The sequence below is a fragment of the Oxyura jamaicensis genome, chromosome 4, assembly GCF_011077185.1.
Source record: "Oxyura jamaicensis isolate SHBP4307 breed ruddy duck chromosome 4, BPBGC_Ojam_1.0, whole genome shotgun sequence".
Classification (NCBI taxonomy): Eukaryota; Metazoa; Chordata; class Aves; order Anseriformes; family Anatidae; genus Oxyura; species Oxyura jamaicensis.
Window position 1 is genome coordinate 42,591,259 of NC_048896.1, and position 12,096 is coordinate 42,603,354.

The following is a 12,096-nucleotide window of genomic DNA, read 5'->3' on the forward strand; positions in this document are numbered from 1 at the left end:
TTTACACTCCCATCAGACATGTCTTGTGGCAGTGTTCCTCCCATACCACTGCCATTAACCATTTATTTCTTCTAATACAGATTCTCGTATTACTGCAGGGGTGAAGTGAAAAACAACTACAGCATCAGATCATACTCTGACTTACAAGAAAGGCAATTTGAACAAAACAGGTGTTTTTACAGTTTAGGTTGATCAGACTGACCTGTAAGTTTGGTAATAAGACTAATATTGTGGTAATTTCCTCTTCATGGAACTGAACTGAAATTGTTTCTGAATAGTCTCTATAAACGCATCTCATCTATCACTGTTCTTGGTTATGCTTGCTAAGAAACAAATATAACATGCATAGAAAAATAACATTCATGAACTAAAACATTTAAACTGACCTAAAGAAGTCTGATTAAGCATTCAGTCTTTCAAGTGATTCAACAATCCTGTAGGAAATAGATCTAAAAATATAATGTTTTGTTTCAAAGACATGTCATGCATCACTGCATATACTGAAAACATGAAATTTGTACATCTTAATAGCCAGTCACATACACACACACACACACACACTCAGGGTACTTCAAATAAACAACACTTGTCTGAATAAAAAATATACTCCCAACAGGTTTTCTCTATTAAATCCATGTTTATTGCTTAAGTTTTATCACAGTGGAGATTAAATTACGCTTAATCATCCGGTCAGTGCTTTTGTACCTTCTTCAATACCAAAAAAACATTTAAACCAAGTCATTCATACACTCGAAGTCTTATTGCCATCCCACCATTCATCGCCTCTGTGTGCTCCTTTAGTTGCCACAAACTGTAAGATTGTAAAAAGGTATAGCTAATAGACTTATTTGTAACACCATTTTCTTCAAGTATTCAGAAAGCAGTACAAGTAGCCGTACTGCATATTAGAAACATATCCGTACGGTTATTTATTGCTATAGGATAGAGGCTCCTGATGGAATGGTAGTGAAATATTGCATCACCGTGTATGAAGATGATCTCAGCACTCTGTTAGCATCACAACTTTTCCCATGTTAGTGAACAACACTAAGTAAAATGGGTTTCCTTCCTTCCTCTTCCAGGCATGGGATTTCAAACTAGAAATAAATAAAGCATACACTCACAACGTGTGTAGTGCAAATTCCAAGTAAACAGAATGACATGGAAATAAACGCATAGTTGCCAACTCTGGTTCGGCAGGGCCATGATAATTTATCTTTTTTAACGCCCAGCCTCCCCGCCCTTGGTTCACACCGCACCGCCACAGGAGTCCCGTGTCAGCTAGAATGATTGAAAGAGATTGTTGCAGAGAGGGGCCGGCTGGAGCAGGGGACGGGAGAGATGGCCACCACAGACCCCGCGCTCGCTGGGCTGGGCTTGGCCTTGCGCCTCCTGCCCGGCCTCGAGTCGGTGGCCAGTGGGCAGCCTCCTGCCCCACGGTCGCAGAAGTGACATTGGCAACTATGGGAAACATGGATTGCGTGGCCCAGACTAAGAGAAGGTAATAGTTTTCCAGATACAACCATTCAAAGAGAACATCTACAACATTGTGATTTAGAAAAAAAACGTAATAGTAATGAGAATTAATAGGAAAGACATTCAACTTGTAGTGTTTTCCTGTTTGCTCGTTTGTTTCCTAAACCTCACACGGTGGTTTGATTCTGCACTGCTCTGGGCCATTATGAAACGTTCTGTTAAGCACAGGGTGGATTTTTTGTTTCATTTTTTCTTAATTATGCATATCTACTTCCCACACAGCCATATTTTAAACTGAAATAAAACTCCCTAATATTTTCATGGCATAAATTACATATGCAGAGAAAGGCAACAAATACAATTTTGTATAAATTATGACTTATTGTAGGCTTGCTCAGTACCCTTTTCTCTGAAGTACTGGTAGCGAGCAGGAGGGTCATGCAGCTTATCAGAGAAGATAGTACACATCTTTACCATTTTTCTTCAGTGCTCATTTTAAGATTTTTTTTTTAATAACTGTTCTCATTCTGCAACGTACTATTTCTTGCAAAAGCATCGGGATTTTTTTTTAAAAACAGCATTCTTATACATGTTGAGCCTTCAACAAATGAAACACAGCTAGCACTAAGTTCTCTCAGCTAAAAGATGGATATATTAAAATGATAAAAAAATAAAAGGAAAAAACTCTGCAAATAAAAAGAAACCTTTCCTCATTTGGGACACATTTAGCTTTTAAAAACTGAAAATTCATAAATACGATCATCATATAACTTTAGAGAATTAAGGCTTCTAAAAACTTCAGTGCCAAAATAACCTCTCTGCATCAGTATTAAGAATAAAGTATCTTCTATTTTAGGTTGTGCTTGCTTTTCTTTCTTTTTTTAACAATGACTTTCCTTAGTTCCATAGAATTTTGTCATGTAATATTACATACTGTAGGGGAGTGTTAGAACTGCTTATTGACGTTTTTAAGTAGTTGTTAGACTAAGTTACAGCGATAAAATTTGATTACTGATCTGATTCATTACTACTTTACATGGGGTGGTTGGCTCATTTCACCTTTTTTTCATGCTTCATGTGGCCATTTCTTCTATACTTGCCATTTGGTATCCCGTTCTGGTAATGTCCATTAACAGTGCTATGTTCATCATTTGACCAAAGATGTTTGCTTTTTTTGCGGATAATTTTTGTTAGCCTGGCCAAAACATAATAAAATAAGGCAGCACCCACTAGTACGACAAAGGCAATATCCAGTAAGAAATACTGATAGAAAGAGATGCTGTAAACAGCGGCACGTAGATGTTGCGCTCCGTTGTGACGGAGGATATAGTTAATCCAGTACACAGTCCGGTTAACGGGATGACCGGGTTGGTCTTTGTGAATTTCAGACAGCCTCTGGGCCCGCTGCCTGTAGCTGGGTAAAAGAAACAAAGAAAATGGAACAAGGTAAAAACCATAGCCAGCGCTCTGAGCAATGCAAGCCTGTAAACACGTAAATGCACTCTAGAGGCCAAAGCATGTCGTTTACTGCGGTACTCTCACAACATACATTCAGAGGAATATACACAAGGGATGACCTCTCTGCATCAATCTTTACAGCTCATTGACAAAGAATTACTAAAAAATACAGACCAATGGATGAGCCAGGTTGAAATCCACCCTTCAGCAACAGGCCGTAGAAGCGATGAAGAACCAAACTGACCTGCTGACAGATGGGAATCCTATCTAATCTCAGAGGAACGTATTTGCCCTTCCCACTCAAAGTGGCAACATACCCTAACACACCGCTCCCTCATGCTATTGTGCAACTGTATTAGTAGGAAAACAGAACAAAGTGAGAATCTTGGTTTGGGTCTAGAGTTCCTCTTAGGTCTTGAGTTCAGCCTAAAACTGATTTTTCATAATGGGCTGCCCCCAGAAGCTGATCACATCAAATTCCTTCCCACTGCTGCAGGGTTGACGGGTTATTTGTGCAGGACTTGCCTTTTACTAGGGATAATTATACTAGAAAAGGCAACTGATGCTACCAAGATGACTTCAGCAACACTCCCCTTCACTGAGATTCTGCTGCTAACGAGCTCATTCATACAGATTTCTCCTTTTCCAAGGCAAGTGCTGCTTAAAAACTTTGCTCCCATGAGAGCAAGAAACATTGTCTTCACTATATTCTAAAATGTCTATTAATATAATACAAGAAGCAACCAGCTAAAACATCGCTTTTTTAAATCTAGAGATAGTCTGTATCTAAAAGATTGTAAATCGACTGTCCTCATACTTTAATATTACTGAGCAAATTGATTTGATGGGATTAAAAATAGTTACAAAACCCAATTCATGACCTTGTATTTATTCCACCTGAATGACAAAGAAAAGTTACAGAAAGGCTGGAGCCCTCATTCATAATAATTTGTTGCAATGACAGTGTTCTAACAAATGGCCCCCATGATCCCAACACATATATTACTGGCCAGAAGACAAAGAATTTTGGGTTTTGGTTTTTTCTTTTTTTTTTTTTCTTTTTTTTTTAAAAAAAAAAGTCATGGGACTTTAGAATAGTCACTTTGAGTACCTCCACATTTTCAGCTACAAATCAAACACATGATCTGACAATCATATAGGTATATTTTTCCCACAAGCCTCCCTAGGGAGCTTAACAGACCTAAATACGTTATTGTGGTATAAATCAAGACACAAAAAGAGGTGTTGGTCTACACCAACACCTAGTCAGGCCAGGTGTGTTTCTATAACCTTGCTGCCCTTCCCATGGCATCTGTCACAATGACAGAAAAGCAAGACAATTGAGTTTTGGTATGCTGATCAGTGAGCTTGGCATCTATACAGGAACACATTCAGTTGAGTAATCTTGTGAAATGGGGACAACTATCCAAATACTTGTCCCAGCTGTACACACAGTTAAATCCCAACACAAACTTTTTCCCTTGTGTGAAGGCTCTGCATATACGTATCTAACCCATAACAGTAACTTACAACAAAAGCAAGAAACAATCACTCATTCCATACCTGGGATCATTAATAACTTTTACTAGTGCTTCATACAATTCACTTTCAGAGACAGTCTTCCAGTTCAACAAGATTCCCATGCCTTTGGCCTGCACTCGGGTCATAGTATCGTAATGGTCTCCAAAAAGGGGAATTCCCACCACCGGGACCCCATGGTACATGGTTTCAAAAATGCTGTTCAAACCGCCGTGACTAAGAAAAGCTTTAATGTTAGGGTGACCTGAAAATAGAAGCAGCATGAAGACAAAAAGAAACTTTTACATCTCCTTAAGGTAAAGTTATCAAAGCAAACAGTACAACACATTTATCACTGGGTTCCTATGACTCCAATTCAGGAAGGTAGAATGAATCCAATTTGTTCTGAAGTTCCCTTCCACTTAAACTCACTCTGCAGAAATTTTGCATGCATTAGATTATTTCCTTATATACAAATTGAGAGGAAATGGCCAAGGCAAAAAAAAATTCTCATGCATACAAGTTGTGTAAAATTATTAATGGATTAATTAATACACTGTGTACTCCTGAGTAACTGCAGTTGGTGACTACAACTGTTATTTACCTATTTAGCATTACAAATGAACCAGGGAGAGAGCATTTTTCCTCATTGTTCAGATGAAATACAAGCTATTCAATGATAGTACAACTCATGTTGCATTGTCCCTAAAGCTTCACATGCCTTACTTCATGCTAGCAAGATATGACAATAATGACAGCAATATACTACTACTACGACGCAATGGAAAAATGAGACTGCCTCAGAGCAATTTAGTAACCAAAACAAATCTACCTGGTTTAGAAGTCATTTGCCTAATCACTACATTATGATAAATACTCTGGTTGACATGTACGTACATTGACGTGCACACATTCTTAATGCATTCATCAGCACTCATCATAGTACAGGAGTTATTTTGCAAACACAAATAGGCATCCCAGAGACAACACTAAGCATTCTGCAGTCCCTAGGATCCAAAATATTCAGCTACATTTCAACACACAAAGAAGGGAAAAAAAGAAGTAAATACATACACTAACAAGCTTTACCAAAAGATGAAAGAATATCAAGCTTCAGCTCTGCATCTGAGAAGTCAGTATCTCAGGATAGTTAAACAGAAAGGTTATTATCAGCTTGCAACACATTCCAAATTTCTGATAAAGATTTAATTGGAGAAATATATATTTTTTCTAATTATTATCAATAATAAACATACATCAGTATGTTCAGAGTCTGAAGACTTGTTTTGGCATGATGTGAACAAATTTCAATGTCTGGTCTGATGATTCTTCCATGAAGAGACCAGTGAAAACCATACCACACTTCTTCGTAACCAAGAAATTAGTAGTTACAGTCATCAGTTACCTAAAACAGCAGATTCTAGAAAACTTCTACTTATCCTTCATGATTATTTTTTATTTGAACTGCATAGATTGCATACAAGATTTTGCATAGCAAACACTCCTATTATTAAGCTAAACAGGCTTTGGAATAACTATGCTTTTCTATTCAATTGACCAAAGAAAAAAATTGATTTTTTTTTCAGGTAAAGAGAAGTAACATCAAAAAGGTGTTTCACTTCAACATCTTGTGTGAATTCTGTATTCTTGCTCTGTGACTACTACAATGACTGCTATTTCAATGGAATGTTGGTTGTTGGAAGAGCAAACTGAACTTGAGTGAGAATTATCGAAGTATCATCATTACAGATACTCACCAAGAAGGTCGTTTTGTGGTAACCATTCTATAAGCTTTGTATTGTTGCCTAGATTCCTTGGTTTGTTCCCTGAAAACCTAAAACAATAAAATCAAAATGAAACTAAGTTATCAAAACCTCAAAAATTTATGAACTCTAAGCAGAGAATCAAACGAAACGATCCATGAGAGCTGAGCACATTTCTAGTTACAAAGAGATACCATTTACTTACCACTAAAAGAAAATAGCCTCAACCAAGACACTAGATAATTAATAACTAATAACATGAAAATGTTTTTTCATTGCTCCATTTCCTTACAGCCTGGTTCAAAATTCAATGTTTTCTATTTACATAATGGCATTGCAGTTATTTCTAAAAGTGTATACAACTTACCATGGTGACTTACAGAAGGTTTTATAACCTCTCTGTGGCTCCAAGTTCATTACTTTACTGAAAACACTGATTAGCACTACATAACTCCACTAAGAACATCCCATCAGCACAAAAATAATAAGCCCTATTATCATTAACACAAGGCACCCCCTTTCAGTTAGCCTGTTTCTTATAGCTTTTAAGAACCGACACCATCTTGTTTTAAGAGAAATTAATACTACATGGAAAGGAAAGGGTGACAGCTCAGTTTGAGTCAAAAAGCTATTGGTAAAAAAAAGCTGACTGTAGACTGTAAGGTGCATTTCTGTTACTTGCTCATCTGCCTGAAATCTAATGGACATGTCTTGGTCACCTTAGGTTGTTGGAAAAGTTTTATGAACAGAATACATCCTCAAACTGTTTTATACATCATCTACAGTTTATATGTAAATTAAATATATTCTAAACAAAATAAAGAGGGGGAAATAAATTAACAGTGACTAGAGAATTTCTCAGTGGGACAGCTCCATCAGAAGACTTAAAAATACTCCTGGTTATTAAACAGCATTAGAACCATAACTTTATAGAGAATCACCTACAAATTCCCAATTACTTGAACCATATAGAATATATAAGCTATTTAGAAAGACAGATCTTTAAAAAAGGCAAATTCCTGACCTTAGATAAAAACAAATAAACCACATTACTGGTTTTGGCTCTAACTAGAATCACATAAGCAGGAGAATATAAAGAACTGCAAAGATTTCCTTGATTTGGCATCCTGACTTAAGAGTTACAAAGAGTACTACCTTTCCTATTCTCAGGAATGCCTAGTACAAAAACTACCTGCTTCCAACACAGATCATAGGTGAACAATCGGAAGAGCAGAAAAAACAGAGTAAAATTGGACTAAATTTCATATTTAGGTGTCTATTTATGGATCTCAAATTCCCACAGATCTGACAGAAAGCCACTCGCTCAGCTCTCCCAAAGGCCATGTCTTGCACCTAGTCCCAAAGACAATGTCCTGTTGTATTAATCATGCTAGAAAGAAACAGAGTTAAGTTTCTTTATCCAAAAAGCCCCTCAACAGGTAATAGATGATAAAAACAGAAGAAGAAATGGGAGAAGTGGGGGAAAAATGTTGCATAGACTGCTAATACAACTCTGAAAGTTCAGCAAGAACAGCAGTCAAATCATCGACCTGAATTTTGAAAGTCCCTGTTTTCAGAGGATGGGGGGGAGGAAAAGAAAGTAGGAAGGCTGGCAGGGGGAGCAAGCCTTGAATCCTTCCTTCCTAAGATTGTTTATCAGCAGAATGTCATTCTCACTCCCTACAGGGATTTCTTTATCAGAAGTGATGAGAGCATGTCACAAATGTTATAACCTCAGAAACTCTTTTTACTGTCCCTAGTCCTTATAGGAGTTGAACTCAGCACAGGCATATATAACCTTGCCTTATCCTGCCACAAAATCGTTGCTCTTGTTTGTTACCAGGGGAATACAGCATTTCTATATAGACCATCTTTCAAAAGAGTCAGGTCCTCTGTGCCACCCAGACTGCCTGAATTTCAGATTCTGCCTTAGATGCAACTCTAAAGATGGCACAATAGGAAGTGACTGTGCTTCAAATTACCCCAAGTACATCTGTCATCACACTTACCTCCAAATAACTCTCTGAGGCAGTCTTCCCAGAGCATGTGCTAACTTATTTGCTATGTCTTCTGACAGATATTTCACTCCAGCTCCAAACGAGACGAGGACAAAGCCATTTTCATTAGCACCATTCACCCATGTCTGGAGATCCTGTTAAAGCAAAATTTGTATTAAGCACTGTAGAAGCACAGGAGTTTACCAACTAAATAGACAGAAACAGATTAAATAAGCATTGCTTAGCACAATCATTTGATGGTCCCTGGTTACTTCATAAGGCAAGTTTCGAAAGTCAAACATTTTGGAAATTACGAAGTACAGTGACTCGGAATACAAGATATAGACTATGAACATCAAAATTCTGCCAGGTTTGTTTTAGCTTCCATATTAACAACTAACTTCCTGAGACAATTTCTTATCAGTTGACATACAAGTTTAAAAACAAACAAACAAACAACAACAACAAAAAAAAACCTCTGCATTTTAACACAGCAAAATATAAATAGATCTTGTAGTACCAGCCTGGTTGCAAAACACAGTTAAAAACATGAAGTCGGGGACTCAGTTGTTTGACTGAGTTGTTTGACTTAAAGACAGCGAGAGGTTATTTTTTTATTTAATTTATAGAAAAATAATAGAACAACTTGACAGAACCCAGAGCCTTGAAAAGGCACCTGCAGGCATCACGGTGCTCCAGCCCCTGGCCCAAAGACAGGGAAAGCAAGCAAGAGAGGACTGCAGCAGTGTTGGTGCCAGCCTTCTGGGTGATGAATGGATCCCAGGGAGCACTGTCACCTCCACCCACACATCAGCTCAGAAGCGAGTTACAACGCCCATCCAGCACGAAGCCAGAGGTCTGAAGTGGCGAGGAGCAGCTGTGGCCCGGCACCTCCAAGTGACCTAGGTCACCGCAGAAATTACAGGTGAAGTTTTCCCTGGGCTTGAAGCAACCAACAAGCCATAAAAGTAGCCTGAGCCTAACTGGCACAAGACGCTTGAGGGCTTGTATGCTTACCCACAATCCAGCCCAAATCCTGCCGGGCACCTGAAGGGCCCGGGGTTTTGCTGCACGAAAACCACACTGTGCTGGTCCAGGCACAGGTAATTCACCCGCAGCTACTGCTTCAGGCAAGCACAGTTAAGTTACAAAGGAGACAGCAAAATCTGAACCCTAGGGCTGACTTTGTGGAAGCAGGGTTTATGTAACTGATGAAAATGCAAGCCAGCAGATGCAACTACCTAACACCACCGGGGCGGCAGAGCTCTGCAGAGTCAGAGGAAAAACCATCTTAGTGTAGTAGATGGAGCAGAGCTGCAAGCTAAACAAGTACTCAACACAAGAACAATGTCATTGGGCTTCAGGAGCAAAAAAAGGTCCAGTGTACCCTTTGCTTGTCAAAACCAATTAAATTTCTAATACAACTGTTCACAGTGGAAACTAAAAAAATGTATATATACCACTGACCTACAGATATGTCAGTATGCCAAACGATATCTTATTTTTCCCAGGATACGACTTAATCCTAGTCTCATCCAAACTAAACATAAGCCTTCTCAGCACCAGTAGAGCAATAGGAAATGAGTAAAAGGAAAATTAAGCACTTGGTTCACAATGTGCCTCTTGTCCCGGTAATAAATAGTGGACCAGACAGTAATAGGGCAATGCTGTACTGTCGTATCTGGGTGCGAAACCACAAAAACTAGCAGGCACAACAAAGAACTGCACATCAGACTGGGATTGTACACTAGCCCAATTACACAGTGAAAAAAGAGATTTCCATTTTCTCTAGAATCCATGCTTCTTCATTTTTCTTCCTCCTCCTCCAGTGCCCTTTCTTTTCTATTTTTTTCCTTTGTCTGCAGAGGGAGGAGGAAGAAGGGAAAGGAGAGGGAGGGAAATGTCCATGACCTGCCTCGAAGCTGAATCATTTATTATTGGCTACACTTCTGGCACAGAAGTTTCCAACCGGTTTTGTGATTTAAAGTTTGTCCTTGAATTTTACTTAAGGACCTAAGGCATGCTCCAAATGTAATTATATTATAGTCGCGTAGCGGTTCAGCTACTTACATCTTGAGCTATTTCCTATCTGTTCTTTAAAGCTACAAAAAAAAATCCACTTTTGCAGGCTCCAAGATAAACTTTTCTGAAAAGCAATTGCCTACTATGTTCTAAAAGACATATCTGTGCCCGTTTGTAATATTTCATCAAGTTATATTCCAGGAGCTTAAGTCACCTATTATGAGGTGGACTTTTTTAGGCTCGCTTGTCTCCCAGTGCATATCCTGCATTCCCTTTGCTAGGAACCCTTTGGTAGGCAGGTTGCAATTTATTTCCTAGGATATGCTTTTAGTACGACTAATCTTTTGAGCTGGAGTTCCTTGTGGCATTGAAAATATAAGACAAAATACAAATTGTATCTGCAGATAGGCTCCCCAGCTACTATCAGCTTAAATTTAAACCAGGTCCTTCCTTTGGAAGACAGCAATGCACATATTAAGCCCACATAAATTTGCTGTGATGATGCATTGCAAGCCCCCGGGTCTCATAAAGCCCTAAAACCTGGCATCCCCTGGCACCACAGAGGTGACCAACAGCATGCCAAAGATAATCTTGGTGTTTCTGAAGGTGTGGAGTTCTGCCTGGGACAGGCAATGAGCCTGCAGGGAGCTGGCAGACGAGGGTCAGCAGAGCAGCACAGGCTGCAGGGTCTATGAGGAAGAAGTGTGAGGTTTGCTTCAGACAACTGGAAGGAGCCTCTTGAGGTTCCCTGATCTTCACATGGGACTTAACACACCGATACCTGCTGAAACCCGGAGGTAACTCCTATGCCTTGCTGCTAACTTCCTGACAGGCTCAAGAAGCCAGTGAGGGGAGACACTCCATCAGACCTCATCCTTACAGACAAGGAGGAACTAGACAGGAGCTTGAAGGTCAGCGCAGCCTCGGCTGCAGTGACTGTGAGATGGAGTTAGCTGTTCAGGACACTGAGAGGACAAGGAAGGCAGTAACAGGATCTCCTGGACTTCAAGAGAGACAGCTTTGGCCTCTTCAGGAAGCTGCTTGGAAAAAGAAAAAGAAAAAAAAGTGAGATACAGCCCTGGAGAGAAAAGGGCTTCAGGAGAACTGATTGATAGTAAAGCATCACCCCTTCCAAGCTCAAGTCCGGCTGGAAATGTGTTTGCTTTAAAAAGAAAAACACAGCACCCAGCACTACTGCTCAAGTATTTCTCATTCAGCATCAGAAATTCCTATCATTACTTACGCTTGGTCAGACATGGGGTTTCTACTAGGGACCAGGCCGTTGCAGCTCAGATATGGCTCCCAAGGCTACTGCTCCTGCTCCTTTGGGCCTAATTAGAAATTCCAGGAGACTTCACAACCCTGTGATCCTCTCACATAATTATATGTCATTACGCATACAGCGAGGACGTGTGAAGTATTTCATTGTAATGGCATTTCTAAAACAGCGTTTGAAAAGCCCCACGTCTGTAACACAGCTAATAGAATTACATTTCTCAGTACCTAATAAGTATTGAATAATGTAGGAAGAAAAAAAAGAGACTACGCCGTACCGTGGCATTCGAGTCACCCTACAAACAGGCTTTTGCATTTTATTACTGTGCAATAGCAAGGCAACCTGCTTTATGTTATTATGACTCACTTCATGGCCAAACTTTTGTAACCCTTCCCTTTGAAACATGTCTGTGGTTCAACAGGACATAGCATGCAATAAATGTATAAACATTACGAAAACCGTCTTTCCACTGAGGAACTCAAAATCTTGACAGGCCAGACAAGAACCTGCCATCAGGCTCCAACAGAACAAGTGTTTGCTGTCTTAAGTAAGATTATAAAAATTAACAGAATGAATTGGTTCATTT

The 12,096-nt window shown here is 39.3% G+C and overlaps 1 protein-coding gene across 1 annotated transcript in view; it reads right to left on the minus strand.

The window, feature by feature from the left end:
• Positions 1 to 1,710: 1,710 nt before the first annotated feature.
• The window catches only part of UGT8 (UDP glycosyltransferase 8), a 42,877-nt gene continuing 32,491 nt past the window's right edge, over positions 1,711 to 12,096 (minus strand). Inside the window, exons 3-6 of the mRNA XM_035325630.1 lie at positions 8,225 to 8,367; positions 6,210 to 6,286; positions 4,498 to 4,717; positions 1,711 to 2,890 (exon numbers count right to left, since the gene is read on the minus strand). Of these exons, the coding sequence (XP_035181521.1) occupies positions 2,527 to 2,890; positions 4,498 to 4,717; positions 6,210 to 6,286; positions 8,225 to 8,367 (804 nt within the window). The 3' untranslated portion in view covers positions 1,711 to 2,526. The remainder of the gene's footprint in view (positions 2,891 to 4,497; positions 4,718 to 6,209; positions 6,287 to 8,224; positions 8,368 to 12,096) is intronic.